This window comes from Haemaphysalis longicornis, unplaced genomic scaffold (genome assembly GCF_048455015.1).
Source record: "Haemaphysalis longicornis isolate Haplotype H1 unplaced genomic scaffold, Haemaphysalis longicornis Haplotype H1 scaffold_12, whole genome shotgun sequence".
Classification (NCBI taxonomy): Eukaryota; Metazoa; Arthropoda; class Arachnida; order Ixodida; family Ixodidae; genus Haemaphysalis; species Haemaphysalis longicornis.
The window spans coordinates 119,049,535-119,066,452 of NW_027526225.1; the positions used below are offsets into that span (position 1 = coordinate 119,049,535).

Sequence of the window (16,918 nt, forward strand, 5' to 3'; positions counted from 1 at the left end):
AACTGGCCATAACCTCACAGCATCCTCATAGTTGATTTGCCATACAAGACATTTAACCAATGTAAAAGCAATTATAACAGTGGGGAAAGCTGAGTAAGCATCGCGTAAGCGGGTCTACTGCACTGCACCAAACAGCCCTGCGCATGCACCCCCTGGTGGCCCCGAGCAACGCATGCATTCGCTTGTGCGCTCGCACATGCCCACACATGGGTATCAGCACTTGTTGAAATAATTAAGGGTGAGAGAAAAAATATGCAAGCACTTCTTATGATGGAATATAGCTCATTAGCCCTCCTGGCTCTTTACTTCAGAACATATTTGCTTTCACAAACCAGGTCATCGGAACACATTGCTCAGTAATGCATCTGGCATTATCCGCTGGCGACATCGATAAGATTACACGACAGCAAAACGACAGTCAACGTCAGGCAGTAAGACGTGGGTTAAAATAAAAATTGTATTTGATATTCTTGGGTTGCCTAATCACGCTAGCAGTGCATTGCTAAATTTATTACAAGGCGATATAGCCTTGTGGTGTGCGATGTTACTCCTGCTAATTTATTGTTTGGTGCTTCCAAAATTACCGCCGTAGGATTGCATCTTAGACCTGCTGGGTTAGATCGCTACTTTTCAGCCAGCTTTGACTAAGTCTCCCGAAATGCTCCCTGGCAGAGAATAAGCAATCGTCACATATCTGGTGGTATGCGATCACCCCCGCCGCTCAATGCGGCTGGGCACCAAGATCTCGATTCCGCACGCGTACACGTGTCTTGAGATTGTGCGCACAGCTTGACATGTTTGAAGACAGATGTCGTGGCAAAAGGAAACAAGCCGCAGGGGAGAGGAACGTACAAAGGCACGACGGCAAAAGACAGCGCGAAGGAAGAAGAGAGCAAAGTGAAAGCTGGGCGCCCGTCACTGCAGAGGCATCATCAGCCCACGCAAATAATTTTCTCTGGGCCAAAACCGGCACTCTTTTTATTCTTACTCCATGGTTGGGTTTAACGCTGTCTGGCATCAACTCCAAGGAAATCAAAGGAAATCAACTCCAGGAAATCAACTCCAAATTTTCAAGCAGCTCAATGCCATAAATCTAACCATACCACAAGGTGAATCAGTCGGACGAAACTTAGAACATATATACTGTAAAGCTTTCCTTTGGATCCTTTTAAACTTATTGATGTTTTTGGTAAACGGGTCCTGTGTTTGTTCACGTCCAGCTTGTACGCGTCACATATGCTCGTAAACCATTAATTTCACCCTATACTCTTGCAAATGTGTCATCACAGTTCAAACAGTGAATTGGTGAACGGGATGGCGCGACAAACGCCCCACTTTTGAATGTGCCTTCCGCGTAAAATGCGCATGAAAGTCAGCCAAAAAAAGACAAGGCCCACACATTCTAGATTTCAACCTGGTGAGGTGATACCTTACCTGCTTAAAGGTCCCTACAAAGGGTCACTAAAGACAACTTGACACCCTGATCCAACCAAAAAGTTTCTCTCTCTGAGAACCGCTGAGTGTTTCGGCACGAAACGATGCCTCGACTGTTCAGAAAAAGCATGGTAACACATATTCCTCCCTTCATTTCTTCGTTATAAGAGGTGCAAACAATCAAGTGAAGCAGTTTTTGTACTTTGCTTCCATCCCTAAACTACACAACCTTTCACAAAAAGCAAACGGCCCGTTACACGCACTTGCGGTGTGTGTACCACAAGCGTGTGCTGTACCGTGGACGTACCGCTCCAATGGCGACGAGCCTGTCAAAATGGTGGATGTAGACGTGCACAAAAACCCGGAAAAGCCGGGCCAGAATCTTCTTGCAGGTGGGCACAAAGGTCCTCGGGAACCGGACGTCTGAAAGAGTAAGAGTGGCAGTGGGAGTTGAAAGACAAGCCAAGGCAAGACTAGACAAGGAAAGCCAAGATAGGATCGCAAAAAAGAGCCAAAAAGAAAGCTTGGTATTTAAAATCACTGACCACTAATAGAGTGAGCAGTACTTGAAGCTGTGCCGCATGTGTCTCATTCTCCACTGCTGTCGGCACCTCTTAAAGGGACACTAAAGTGAATTTGTCAAGCTCCTGTTTTTGCTTGCACTGCCTAGACTGGCTCAAATAAACACACTTTTCATTGTTGGACGGGCTTTAAGGCGGTATTCATTTTATAAAGCCTGAAAGAAGAAAAAGTACTATGTGCGGGTTGCGGCGGCCACGCCAACTAACAGCAGTGACGTCAGGTAAATGAACGAACTATGGTGACCTGTCGGAGGCCGGCGAGCTAAACGCTGGGCCGACTGACTCTGTCGGAAGGTCGGCGAGCCTGCAGTAGGCGCAGTCATGCCAAGCGGCATTTTTGTGACGTCATATGAAACGCCACAGAAAATGGGCGAGGATGCAGAGAGGACGACAGCATTTATTAAGTGATTTTTCTAGTGAATAAAGTTGCGTAAACGTAGCGAGAGTGGTCGAAACATGGCCTACGGACTCCAGACTACAATTTGCGCGCGTAATCCCGCAATGTTTACAAATCACTTCAGTGTCCCTTTAATACTCATCAAGGTAACCCCAAAGGGTTTGCAGCCAAAGGAAAGCTGGTTCATCCAAAGTTCGGTAAGCGAACACTTGCAATGTCTCAGTTGCTGCAGCAGAAAACTGCCACAACTCTGGAAACAAGAAATAGGAAGTGCTTTGGAAAATAAACAATTTCATGAAATCGAAAAGTGTGAAAACTAAGGGAGAAATAAAAATAAAATTACTTGTGGAAGTGAGAAATTATCGCCACCGCTACACTGTGCCACCACTGCGCGCGACAGTCTGGAAAGTTTTTCCCAAGCGACAGTTGTTCCCCCGGGCTCTGCTCACTGTGACTAGCCTTTTTCACAACACGCATCAATCCAACCCAGTGCAGGAATACAGGCACACATGAACGCACAAATATTCGTAAATGCAAACATGATGCCAGTACAAAACACGGACACACCAAGTTAGTGCTTTAGTCCTAAGTGGGAAGTTGCTAAGAAGGATAAAGGCCCTTTGCAAAGTCACTCATCTGAAACAGAGTGAAATGCAGGCGCCACTCAAGGCTTCACAAAGCCAAACAGGCCTGGTCATTTATGCATTGCAGCCATTCCTGCACGGTTACAGTCTACATGGCGGCATGCCCAAGCCCCCCAACCCAGGGAAGGCTCATGTTTACATCTTCCACTCAAGCACACCAGGTGGAGCACAGAACTTGGGGTATTGGCCTGCTTTGCTTTGGTTACAGCTTTTAGGTATGTTTTCCCTGCAAGTGCACTTTGAGAACCTTAACAGCTCTGGTATTTTTTTTTAAGCACAAGTTAGAGGGATGCTTGTTTCAAGTTGTTTGGACAGCTTTTCTTGAAACGCACCGTGGTGGTTAAAGTGGCTTGCCTTTACAAAGTGACTGTTGTTTGGTGGAATCTCGTGTGTTTAGTCGGGAGCTGTATGTGTGTTGCCTTAGCGGAAATGCTGTGTGTCGAGACCCTGCCGCTCATAAACAAGCACCTATTTTTACCACAGGAAGCCCTCCTGCTCTCACCGTTTGGTTCACGTTAGTTCTGCGTCTTTCCTGAACGCTGGGCCATGTTTTGAAGCGTTCAGGGTATCCACGAGCCATTAATGTATGTACAGTCAAAACTCCATTAATGAAACCCGACTTAACAAAAGTCCCAATTTAAAGAAGACATCCTGATTCCCCCTTCAGTTGCCCATAGAGCCCAATGCTTGGACCAACTTGAAATAACGAAATGAATATCATGACCTGTCCCAATTTAACGAACCTTTTCTCAAAAAATACAGCTTATAGAGGACGCCTCAAAATTAATTCATGGCGCGTCAAAGATAACATCGCGGAGCACCTTTGTCCCACTTTTACGAAACTGCGCGGCGCAAAACAGGAGTTTTGAGTTGAATTTCCCAGATAGCGCCAGCGGTAAAAAAAGTTTCATTCGCACGTCATAGATGGCACTGGCGCTGTTCCGATTCTGTCTTCACTGGTCAGATCTTTTGGGGCGTGCTTTGTGTTGTCCGTTCGCCATCGCACTGAGGGCAGTTCCCATCAAGTGATGGATGCCCTTGATATGCTATGGATGTTTGCCGGAGAAATCCGTCTGGTCGTTGCTTAGAAAGTGCATGCAAGCAAACATCACCGACTTCTTTGGTGGGAAATTAATTCGTAGACCCCCGGCGGGGGCAGTTCTTGTTCAGGTAACAATCTTCGTGGTCTCTTTTCATGCGTGCGGGCCGCAGTTTCATTTTTGGGGAATTTATGCTTTGCAAATACGACGCCGCATAAGCGTGCTGGAAGCTGCTACAGTATATAATCAAATATATCGAATTAAGTGACCAAGAAATGCCTAGCACAATTCACCAAAGTTCTCGATTTAACGAAATGATTTGAGACTGCCCTCAACTTCGTTGAGTGTACTCTATCTGTGCAATTGTTGTAAAACCCACTCTTACAGCCTGGGACAAAGCATCTACCACCTAATGTTTGGCTGCGCGATGTCGCAGACACTTCCCACTCCATAACATCCCGACATCTGCAGGTAGACTTCTCAAAAGCAGCCTCAACGCAAAGCCTTAGTTTCATTTCAAAAGGTGTAGTCTTTAGACTGCAAGAATTTAAAAAGGAACTCTGTCAAATACTCAAACGTAAACTATACATCCTTCACCTCACTGTTCATGTACCTAACCTTGCAAGAGTAAAAGTGCATTATTTCTCACCGTCTTAACAAACAAAATGGCACGAAGTTAAGTTGGGTTCGCAATATTTCCTTGTTTGCAAACGTAACCACCGCTGGCTGCTGCCATCATGATTTTAGAACCCTTTAGGTGGAGTCCTGACTAAAGCCTGAGAATCTGCTGTATACTGAGAAGCACCAACCAATGCCCCCGGCACCGACCATAGGTAGCTTTTACTCTACAGGCCAATAAATAGCTAAAAAACAAAAACAAAGCCCCCTTTTTCAAGAGAAAGATGGTTCAAACACACAAAGCCTTCTGCCATGCAACCTGAGTGAAAGTCAAACTCCAAAATCCAAACTGCCTCGACCATATCGAAATGGTGCAATTGGACAGACGTCGGCTTCGTAACGCGAGAGACCCAGGTGTGGCTACGACCGTGGCAAACGTTTCGTTTCTTGAGGCACTCGATGTGCTTTCGCTTACCATCGTCATCGTTTTGCGAAACCCACTGTGCGAAGTTGGCTTTTCTGCCGTGCGTCTTGCGCAACTAATGGTGCCATCAGTGAAGGATAGAAAGCTTCGCTTTAATAATACCACAATAAAATGGTCTAGCCCTCGCTTTACACCAATGCTTCCGCAGAGACCGAGTTCCCATGTCTGGTGTGTGCCTGTTCTACTCACGCACTGTCATTCACCTGTCACGCAATACTCAGCACTGCACACACTACTAAGCACTCTTGTTCCACCACTGGCAACGCGCTGATGCTGCATGGTGGTAACGCATTAGGCTCTTAGTATGGAGCCTTGAGTTCCATTCTCATACGAACTGGAATGCGTTTTGTATTTACTCTTTACACCAGCAGTCATTTTCTCTACCAGACAACAAAAGCAGTTTTACACAGAATGGGGCACTTGAGGATTTTGCCTTAAAATGTAGCATTTATGTTAGTTGCGCTCTCTTTTAGCAACACATAATACACACCACCTTCGAAGAGTGCAGCAGGATTGCATTGAAAAAAGACAAATCAGAATGAAAGAGATGCACACTTTGTGTTTTTCCCTCACCCTGGTTTGATTGATTTGATTGATTGTAGGGTTTAACGCGCCGACGCAACGCAGGTGATGAGGCGTGCCGTAGTGGAGGGCTCCGGATTAATTTTGACCACCTGGGGATCTTTAACGTGCGCCGAAATCTCGTACACACGGGCGTTTTTGCTTTTCGCCTCCATCAGAAAAGCGGCCGCCGCGGCCGGGAATCGAACCCGCGACCTCGTGCTCAGCAGCGCAACGCCTTAGCCACTGAGCCACCGCGGCGGGTCCTCACCCTGGTTTCTCGGCCCTTGTTTTGAGATTGAACAGCAGAGCAAAGCATAGATAACGTTGCCAGGGTGATGGCAGCTTACCAACACTGACGGGGAAGATTTCTTCGTTGTTTATTTGCCCCTCCACCCAGTCCATGAGGTGCGAGATGTACTGGGGCGCTGGAAGCGGCGTCGGCTTCTTGAATTTCTGCCCATCAACCCAGAGGTACTCGAACCTGGGAAACAAGGGTCAGGCGACCTAAGACAAACACTGCCGCACAAGATAAACTGGACGAGCATCGTGTTCACGAGTCACGTGAAATGATTCGCAGAAACCATCGAAACATCCCAGACAAAGAACAAAAAAGACACATTCAGTCAAAGTAATAACCGACACAACACACAAGACAATGGAAGTTGGTAACTTATGGCGGAAGGGAGTTTTTTCAACTGGGAGAACAGTTTTGGCATCTCTGTAAACAGTACACTGCTAGCATTTTCAAGCCTCTTTCGTTATATTTTTTTCTCTGTAATCTGTGTTTATACTGCAAAAATAAAAAAAACGAAAGTCGCTTATGGGCTTTCTGCACCGAAGCTAGATTGGGGCTACCTGAGAAGTGGATTAATTTCGACCACTTCAAGATCTGAAGGCTGAATAACCTTCTGCTTTAACTTAAAGGTTGCGCATTTCGTATCCCTCTTGGTCTTGTTTAAAGGCCAACGGTGCCTTGTTTGCTGAGAAATAAATATTTAAAGATGTCACTACTTTCTCCCATTTCCCTCCATTTCTTGGGCGACGTTAAAGAGCACATCACAAAGCACCCACAGCAAACCAGGGCCCCATTCTCAACTTTACCCAATTGTCGCCATCTTGGCAAAAGCCTGTTCATATCCCTTTTGACTTTTGTTGCACAGATTCGAAGTCAGAAGCTCGTGCTAGTTTTTGTTAAGGGGACACTGCCAAAACAAGGGGCTCAAAAAAATTACGCCCACCTCCCTTCGCGGGAACCCTGGTGTGATGCGACGCTGAGGGGGGTTCAAGCGCAAGCGGAGAGCAACCGTCAACCGAAAGGCCGCCGGAGAGCGGCACACCGGTTATATGCGCAGCGCGCCCGAAGGAGAGGAGACCGCGGAGAGAGAGAGTGCCGCGGCTATGACGCAACACAATCCAACACAATCCACTTTAACCCAATCCAATCCAAGCCAATCGATTCGAATCCAATCCAATGCCCCTCGCGAGAGAGTGGCATCGGAGAGGAGAGGGGGTGAGCGGCGGAGAGTGCAGCTCGCGCGGCGAGGAGAATGGGGGAGGGGCGGACGACAACAACGCCGACGACGCTGCATGGACAAGGCGAGTGAATGAGATGCAGTCGCATCTAATAAGCAGGGGATACTGTAGTGTTGTGCGAAAACACAGCGTAGTGCAGTTTTCAAGGGGTTTTAGAGAGCGGTTGAAAGAAACAAGACTGGCTGAAAGCTGACTGCTCCTTAAACAAAGCCAGTGGCCAACCCACGATGTCCAGCACGTGTTGTAAAAATTGCTACACAAGCGACCAGTAAGCTAGGACACTCGAAGAGCCCCTGATGCGCATTTCACAATAGCTTAGCAGCGCTAAATCTCCTGCCAAGCAACTACCTCTGGCAGCTATTCAACTGTCCACTTGTTGAGAAAACACACAGAAATTTCCACAATTGAAGGATCTGTTTATTAGTACTCGCCTGGTGCTTTCAGGAAAGCGCCTGCCTAGTAAGCACACTGCAGGCTTTATACTCCAGAATAATTTTTCTCATCTTTTTTTTTCAATTTAGTCTACTTTACACCCAAATTTTGTGTTTACAAAGTGGAGGACACAGATAAAGGAAAGCTCTGAATTAAATGGAACCCGCTGGGGTTGCTTCAACACGCACCTAGCATTTTCACAAGCGGCCGTTTCTGGATTTTATCCGTTATAAACCACTTCACATTTCAAAATCGAAGGGTTTGTTTTTTTCTTTTCTTCTGTCTTTTTGCATGAGGAGGGAGTTCAGGAAACTTGAACCACAGTCTTTAACTAAATCCTTGTCCACAGTATTTAATACACTGCTGCCTGCAGGGAGTAGTAGTTTAGTAGCAGTGAAACGATTATGAACACTCCGTTACTCGAAAGTCTAGATCTACAGTGACATGACTAACTTGCACCAGCTCGCATCCCAACAGCACAGGCTGAGCAAACAGTCAAGGGCAAGAGAGAACATATGAACAAATGCATTTCACAAGCATTTATAAGGTGCCCTCAATCAAGCCCTTAGGTATTCAGTGCAAAAACCCTTGCTGTAGCATGGTTCTTAAAGTTGACAATGCCACTGGGCACATCGCCCTTACCCTTGTTGCAGTGCAGAGCAATGTTCCCAATGCCAGCATTGTGATTAGATCTAAATCCAGTAGCTCTTTTTTGCTTCAAGAGTGGGATGGTTGCCGTTTTGAGTGCGAAGCACTGTAGGGCCTCGCAATGTCTGCGCCGTCATTTGGCGTTCTCCGTGCGCACAGCTTTGTAAGCCATCTATTGAGAGCGGCGCACACTGTAGTACCATCCGCGCGCCATCTGGGGAGAGCACCGCAAACTGCAGTAGCAAAGAACGCGAATTGCAAAGGATACATAACGCAAAAAAAAAGCAAAAACTGTGAACTGTCAACGATAATTGGTGAATAATGAGCAGTTGCAATTACAGTTGAAACTACAGTGACTACATCGGGCTGCACGAGAGGGCGCTGCCGTGCAATGTGTATATAAGCGCATTCTGGAATCAACCGACGACCATCAAGGGAACAAGCATAGACCTCGTCATTGCCAACTGCAATCTAGCCCCGCTCGAAGAACCACTGTCACTGCACTTCACAGATCACAAGGCAGTGATCGTGAAGGGGAAACGCATCCCGGAACTCGTCACAACGTACCACCAATACCATCAATAAAACACTATATATACACTGCAAACACGTCTGTCCATTCATTATTGCATTTAATGCGCGATAATTCCTGTCAATTCAGCCCAATTCAGGCCAACAGAATCACACATCTCCATGCCGTGAACGATGCTGAGGGTGCGAAGTACTGGGACGCGAATGGTCTTGCGTGTGGCGCTTCTCATTTACAGTGCATTTACTGCACCTCAAAATCATTTAAAACTCAGAGTGCATCAGCACGCACGGACGATGAGGCTCATCACACAGGCAATACACAACTTCTGTCCCAGTTCTTCGCACCCTCGGCATCGTTCACGGCGTGGAGATGTGTGATTTTTTTTTCTTTTTATTCAGAGTGGCAACTCGGGATAAAGGTTACATCGGCCAACACTGGTTTGGCCTGCATGCTTGGCTCGCCAACACAATACAGCCTCCAAACTTAACATGCCACTGCAATGTTAGAGACCCTGCACAAAGAAGGAGAAAAACGTCCGTACTTGGGCCCACCCGACATTCTGGGACAGCTCTCCTCGGTGCAGTAGTCCGAGATGGTGCCGTAGATGAGGTTTATACGGTTGAAGAAGTCCACCACTGGGGATAGCAGTCAGAGGTAAGGGAGTCAGGCTTACTGCGAAGAGCTTGCAAAACTTATGCAAAGCAACATAAAAACGTCTTTTGATAAAAAATCTGAGGCTAATTACACTTCCAACGGGACAAGACAGAGCCCAGAATACGACAGGTGAGTGGCAGATCTGTACAAACACACACGCACCACGCACGCATGCACACACGCACACACTCCTCTTCAACAGACCAAAACGACCTGTGGTTGTTTCTTCCTTTATTTTTTTCCTTGCAGCCTGCTTGCATTAAACACCACATACACAGGTGTTTCTATACTTTGAAATTACAAGAAGCACTGCGGTTAATGGAGGTGAGAATCTCACACACGCCACTTCATGCTTCGCCGCGCGGAGTCGGCTGCTTGGCCACTATGCCATCGCTGTTAGAAAGCTGTTTAAAATTTCACCCCTATCGTATCTAATGCTGCATGGCTAGCAATTTTAGCAGCAATGCAGTAGCCCTTCCCAGCCCTGTTCCACAAATGAGCTTGCTACGCACATGGTGTTTTCAGATCCCAACAAACCCACGCAATGCCAGTGACCAATCGACCAGATTTAGGGGAAATCCCCAAGGTGGAGTAAGTTTCTGTGAAGGAAAGTTTGACATCCACCCAAATGCAGCCATACGGCTACAAAGGAAAGCTATACAGCTTTCTCGGAAACTTCGCAGTTGAAGAAAAATTCGTCCTGGACCAATTTTTCTTCAACTGCGAAGTTTCTGAGAAAGCTGTATAGCTTTCCTTTGTAGCCGTATGGCTGCATTTAGGTGGATGTCAAACTTTCCTTCACAATGCCAGTGACTGCATCGACTGCACCTGTTGCACTACCTGCCGACAACTACCGGTAAAAGTTCAAAAGAAAGCGCTGTGAACTCTCAACTTGCCCTTTTCCTCACCTTTATAGCATACATTTCCTCCTGATGGCACCATTTACTGTCTGAGCTGGAGTAAACATGAGCTACCTGCAGTTTCAGAAATGAACCTAATCAATGTACCAGCTGGTCAGCTAACCACTGGTAAGAACGACCAAACATACAGTTGAACCTCATTATAAGAGACATGGATGCAAGAGACAAATGGGTATAAGAGACACTATTCACCCACATGGTTGGCTGCCTTATTTTTCCTCGTAAATTGACCTCTTTTATAACAGACATGGGATGTAGAAGACAGTTGGTTATAAGGGACAAGTCATCCTTGAACTTTAATCAATAATCTCGCTTGTAACCGACATTTTAATTTCCGATGCAGTGCCACCAGTCACTAATTGCAGTTGCTTCCATTGTGGAAACGCAGGTGAACGACAGACGCCTGCAGTAGCTATTTATTATAAATTCAGCAAACACACAGTGGTTCAGTCAGCTATGAAATGACAATGAGAAGCCCGGCCAATGGAAATGCAACTCACAGAAGTGGTTGAAGCTTACTGCCATCCCTTGGAGTGTGACCGCACATGCGGGCTCTCCCACTCGCGTAGCTCCCAATCAAGAAGCATCGCAGATGTTGAGTCCTGCAAGCGTAATGAATAGCCTGAGCACACAGCGGAAGAAGCTGTGCGCTCTGGCTATTCGTCAGGCTTGTGAACTCAACATCTATGATTCTTCTTCCACAAACAGTGAAAGGAAAGAAAGCTTAGAATCAGTTGTAAAAAAAAAGTGTAAATACAGTCACGAAGCAAACAATGATTCAGAACTGTTTCATAAATTCTGGGGGCCAAACATAAGTTAGAATGAATCTTTTGCAACATGCTGTAGCGTTCTTTTGAGCTTATTTCAGTGATACGGTGTCCAAATTGAACTAAGGTCTGATTAGTAAGTGAAAACATGGTTCCCTGCTTATAAGAGACATCTCGTATAAGAGACAGAAACTGCTCCCCGGTACGTGTCTCTTATAAAGGGGTTCAACTGTATAATGAAGATAATGTTTTCAGAAGGGCCTAAAAAGGACATCCCTGGTTATTGAGCGACAGGCGGCAACGCCACCACGACATATGTACACCTACCTGATGTTTGTAAACAAAAGAGGCAAACTGAACCCATTCACCCATGCAACTCCCACAGCTGAGGAGGCAACTGAATTTGTCACGGGCTATTGAAAGGCACACACCGTCATTGTTGTGGTTACTTCACCACTGTTTGCTTATGTTTCAGTTAAGCTATGGCACATGCGTCGTAATTTTATGCGTGTTTTGTGTTGCTTTAAAGGGATCCTGTAGTGCAAAAAAACCTGCACAACGTTTAAATTACACTGCTAGGAATACCTCGGCCAAATATTACACATGCATGTGAAGCGGGGAGCACATAAATCGCTGTGAAAGACAGAAAAACCAACCGCGCTCTCTTCAATTTCCCTCATTATGTACAACTGGCACCACTGTAATTACATCATGACAGTAGTGGCTGTCCTATTGGCTGTTGCTGGTCAACTTCACGGCTTATTTCTCACATTTCCTGCAATGATCTGCCACCGTCTTTGCAGTGCACCAACCTCTTTTCTGCCTGAACCCGTACAACAGTTTTGGCGTTTCTTTTGTGTTTTGAGTGTGCGCGGAGTTTGAGTGACGAACTCAATACTTCCCTTTCAACCAGACCACTCGACAACAAACGTTTACTGCTTCAAAAATTCCCTACCAGTTCGAGTGCGCGCTTGTGAGCAGGCAGCTATGCGTGCTTTTTTGTGGCATCAGATCGTAAATACACCCCTCCACATTGCAGAGAAAAGGAGAAAAATTCCCGGCCACTGATATATCGAAGGCCGCAGAAGGAAACGCCGCGAGCTGCCCCCCTCTCTGGGAGAGAGCGCGTAGCTTTCGTTGCGTTGTCGGCGGTAAAGTTGAGGGGGAACAATTATGCATCACTTCTAATCGTGCATAGTTTCAGTGATAGTGAACGGATTTTCATAATTCTTGCTAGAGAAGATTGCTGGGACCATAGACTTTATCCCAAAGTGCATTGCTAAGAGTTGGTGATAAGTGCTGCAGGCCCCTTTAATGGCAGCTTCCACTGATCAGATTATCAGGTTTAACGCGCTGAAGATACACCTGGGCTGTGAGGCGTGCACTAGTGGAGGGCTTCAGATTAAGTTTGACCACCTGGGGATCGTTAACGTGCACCAAAATCTCGAACACACGGACGTTTTCACTTTTAGCTTCCATCATAACAGCAGCCGCCACAACCGGAATATAACCCACGTCCTTGGGCTCAGTAGCACAATGCTTTTGCCACTGAGCCATTGTGGCGGACAGTTTCTATTGATGCAAAGGCCACCGCATCTTTACAGCTTTGCACTACACAGACCAAGTTTCACTTGACCCCAGACACACATTTTGTACAAAGATAAAAAGCAGATCCATGGCACTTAAAATCAATTAGCACTTCAAGGAACTGCCTAGCTGGTAAAAGGCTGAAGTGTGGCTGAATTGGCACAACTCTGCGACTGATGCTCATGACTTAAAAATTCAGGGTTCAAAGTGTCACAGCTACTCTCTCAGTTTCATCATAAAGCCTCGCATAGCTTTCCCTTTGCAGTGCCGTAGGGTCCTAATTCGTTTGGATGAGCCAGTTCATGAAGACGAACCAAATTCTGCATGTGCGATGGTTTTTTGTGTTCCTCTTTAAAGAGGAACGCAGCTGTAGCACGTGGCAAGTGAGGAGATGCCACTGAGGGTGGCAATGGAAGTTTAATCTGTTAACCACTACATCACCACTAATGTCCCAACTTCTATTAAACAGAATACAATATGCAATTGAATATGTACAGGGTGCGTTTTGTGGCTCTGAACAAAAATAATTCGACGAATGAGTGCACAGGAGTGCTGCAAATCACAGTATATAGGGAGAAGCCATTTTGTAAGACCGGTATTGACGAAACAGACTGGTAGATTGACAGACTGAGCAGAAGTAAAGTATTTGATTAGACACATCATAAAGCCTTGGCCAGTCTACTTCTGTGGTACAGTGCTACACTCTGAGTATCCATTTCTACTGTGAACATCAGCAAGGAAGGCCACACGTCACGGGCACTGATATGCTGGCACCAACAGGCAATGCTGTAAAGCAAATATTGTATTTTCCGGTGTATAAGTTGCGTTTTTTCCTGAAAGTTTCGTTGATGTGCCTTATCCACTGGTGCGACTTCTGTATGGAATAAATGCGGTACGTGGTAGCCGCGCATGGTCCGCGCTCGAAAAGGTGCTTGCGTGCTACGTGATGTCAGCGCACATTAAGAGACCCAGCTCTACGGTTTAAATGAATGAATTATTTGTTAGCGAGTCCGAGGAAGAAGACTTCGATGGTTTTGCCTAAATGCCACCTGTAAGTACATGTCATCTGTGTGTATCAATAAACCATTCTTGAGAATTTAGTCCTGTCTAGACTTTCGACGGTATATGCACGTCTGGCAGTGCTTACCGGGGGATGCGTTCAGAGGCGGCGGATGCCACAACTGTGTACTTTCGCCGCACTTTCTAACAAACTGATCCTCTATGAGTTTACCTGAGTCACAAGTGCGTTTTGTACACTGCTCCGTCTTGTACACCAGTGCGACTGATACACGTTTTTTTTTTTTAAGTGTCGTTTTGAGGAAGGTGCGACTTGTAAAAAAAAATGCGACTTATAGATCGGAAAGTACAGTACTCTGCAGTAGTGCACCATGCACTCCTACACAGAACAGAGCTGGGTCAACTAGAAAAAACAGATTCTTTGTAAAAGGGTGCAAAAAATTGACACATGCCAGAATAGGCAAGACGGGCACTCGTTCTCTCTATTCTTCGTCTGTCAAGTGTCTATTCTTTGCGCTTTTTTTTTAAAGAATTATGAACCCATACCACCCACAAAACTGCACATGCCGCCCACATAGCAAGTACAAAAGAGCGCGCACTCACCGTGGACGGCGAGCCAGTCGTTCATGTCCTCGCGAGGCGGCAGCCGCACGGCATCCCGAAGGTTGATGCCCGAGTTGAGGGATGCCTGGGCCTGCTTGTGCAGCGAGTAGCGCAGTGTGCCCGGCTCAAACTTCTTCTTCGGCCGGAACGTCTGCACCGATGACTGACCATTCGTCAGGAGAGAGCCAAGGGTTGGTTTTTTCGGGAGTGGGAGGGGGAGGGGTGCTTGCCGGCCGACTGTAGAGTTAGCGGTCAGAAGCGAACTAGGGACTCCCATGCTCAGGTTTCGAAGTCAGTTATGGTAAACAAGCATGGAGCGAATATGTTAACTTGGTTGCTCACACTTTCGGGTGTGCTGCAAAGGGTGAAAATTGGGGGAAGGACTACATGTTTTCAGAAAGAATTAAACTTCAAACATTGCTAGAGGTTGGAACCAACAAGTAATTTTAAGTCGTGTTAATTTGGGAAAAGAGTGGAAAGAAGTTTTTCTTTTCTTGCTTTCTTTCATTATTTTTTTTAACATTTTGAGACTTTTGGGAGGCCAGACATTTTCTCATTTTATCCTTTCGGCATGCCACATATTCTCACAGCAACGAACAGAGTTTGTGAGGCTGTGCTAAGGGTTACCATCACCAGTAGCATGTGAATAAATTACCGCCTTTGTTGTTCAAGCCTTGGTTAAATAAAAACTGTTAGAAACTCCGCTGGAACACTCTCTAATGTTAAGTTGCTGATTCCCTGTCCCACATGTATCATTTTGGGACTATACTTTGTCTGCTTTGGTGCCACTGAACATCTATAACTGCTAACTGCCAAGGTTCAGGCGCTATTTCAAGCCTACACAGTGTGTCGTGAACTTGCATGATTTAATAGTGGCTTGGATGTAATCGCCAAAGCTGTGACAGAAAACGCCCGATGGCATCTGAAGCATGTTTTGAAGAGTGCAGCTTCATGGTCATGCTGGGAGAGATTGTAATGCCCAAGGTCAACAATGTGTTCAACAGCAATGACACATTCGCAAAAAGTGAAGGCTTTTTTATGGAGAACAGAACTAATTTAAAGTATCAGATGTACTTACTAGTGCTAAAAAGAAAAGATACATGTGGGATTAGAAAGACATGCATTGAATCCCAGGTAGCACAAAACGGTTTTAAAATGTGGATTTGGGAGATACATTGGCCGAAACAAATTTTCAACCAAGTTCAACGCACCTAGAAGGATTGTGAAGACTTATTTATTTTCTCCTTGCAATTCGTCAAAAAGACACTTATGAATTCCTGATTTATCTGAGTGCTGCTGTGGTAGTGTGCTCAACGTCGGAAACGGTACCGAATGATTTGGTCTGGGCATCTCCCAAACAGGCCTTTTTTGAAACAGCTGTTTTATCTGCACGTACTTGCAGCCAAATTTTAGGCGTTTCTGCATTCAGGCGAGAACCAGGGGCAAATACTGGTCGTGGGAGTGGGCAACAGTGCATGTGCACATTACTTTGAGAGGTGCAAAGTGAAAGCTGCGCTGCAACAAACCGTGCATTTGGCAACAGCGCTCCGCAGGTGGTCCGGCGGCCCGGCCACAAGACAAAAGGCCCTGAGTGATGACAATGTACTGCCATTATTGAACAGGGGCGCAACAATGATACAGTGCTTTCACATTTGATTCAGGGGTACAGTTGTGTTCTGTTGGAATAAACGGGTGTTCAGCATGGCACACCACACCGCATGTTGCAAGCAGGACGCGAAAAATACTCCATGCTTGCAATCATCGCAGTCTTACATTTATATTTTCATTCCCGTTTTTCGTCGTGCTGATATTTAATGGCAATAATTTAGAAATTTTGTGCAGTCAATCAGGAGTGTGTCGCTTCAAATGCAAAACGCTGGGAAAAGTCATCGAACAGCACCTGTTGCTTCGCAGCGAAGCCAGTACCGCTCACCTGTTGCGCTTTTTGACGTGCCGGCTTCCTGGCTTTGGGGAGGTATTCGCGTAATCAATGCTAATTGCAGCATGTGTCATGGCTGTTCTGGTGTGAGACACAACTGGTTTGTTTTGAAGAGAGGCCCCTTTCAAGCTTTTCTTTCGCGTTACTCAACACTATTCACCGGCTTTGTGGGGCTCTTGTTTGGAAACAAAGTGTCTGGTGGACATATTGGGATTACACCTTGAAGAAAATTGGGTGGTACATTTGAAGTTTCCTTCCAATGTGGGCACGTGTGTGAGGTTCTTGAGGTGCATTTGAAAATATGATGGTTAGCGCTTGTGCAAAAGTCACGCCGAAACACGCAATTGTAGGCAAACTGTCACCCTTGCTGTACACTTACCGACACGAGCCTTGAGCAGTCAACAGTCTCTTGGAGCACTTCACAACCACCTTGCCTTAACAAGACCGGGTTATGTAAACACCAGGCGTTTTCTTTGCTTCAAACACATGCCGAGCTGAATAACGTATGTGCAATTCTAATCAGC

At 46.1% G+C, this 16,918-nt stretch overlaps 1 protein-coding gene across 2 annotated transcripts in view; it reads right to left on the reverse strand.

Annotated features, from left to right (window-relative positions):
- Mob3 (MOB kinase activator 3) overlaps positions 1 to 16,918 on the reverse strand; it is a 33,821-nt gene that overhangs the window by 13,934 nt on the left and 2,969 nt on the right. The window contains exons 2-5 of one of the 2 annotated variants that reach the window (XM_077694378.1): positions 14,456 to 14,618; positions 9,449 to 9,542; positions 6,110 to 6,243; positions 1,742 to 1,857 (exon numbers count right to left, since the gene is read on the reverse strand). In XM_077694378.1, the coding sequence (XP_077550504.1) occupies positions 1,742 to 1,857; positions 6,110 to 6,243; positions 9,449 to 9,542; positions 14,456 to 14,618 (507 nt within the window). The remainder of the gene's footprint in view (positions 1 to 1,741; positions 1,858 to 6,109; positions 6,244 to 9,448; positions 9,543 to 14,455; positions 14,619 to 16,918) is intronic. The other variant, XM_077694380.1, reaches the window with a different exon arrangement.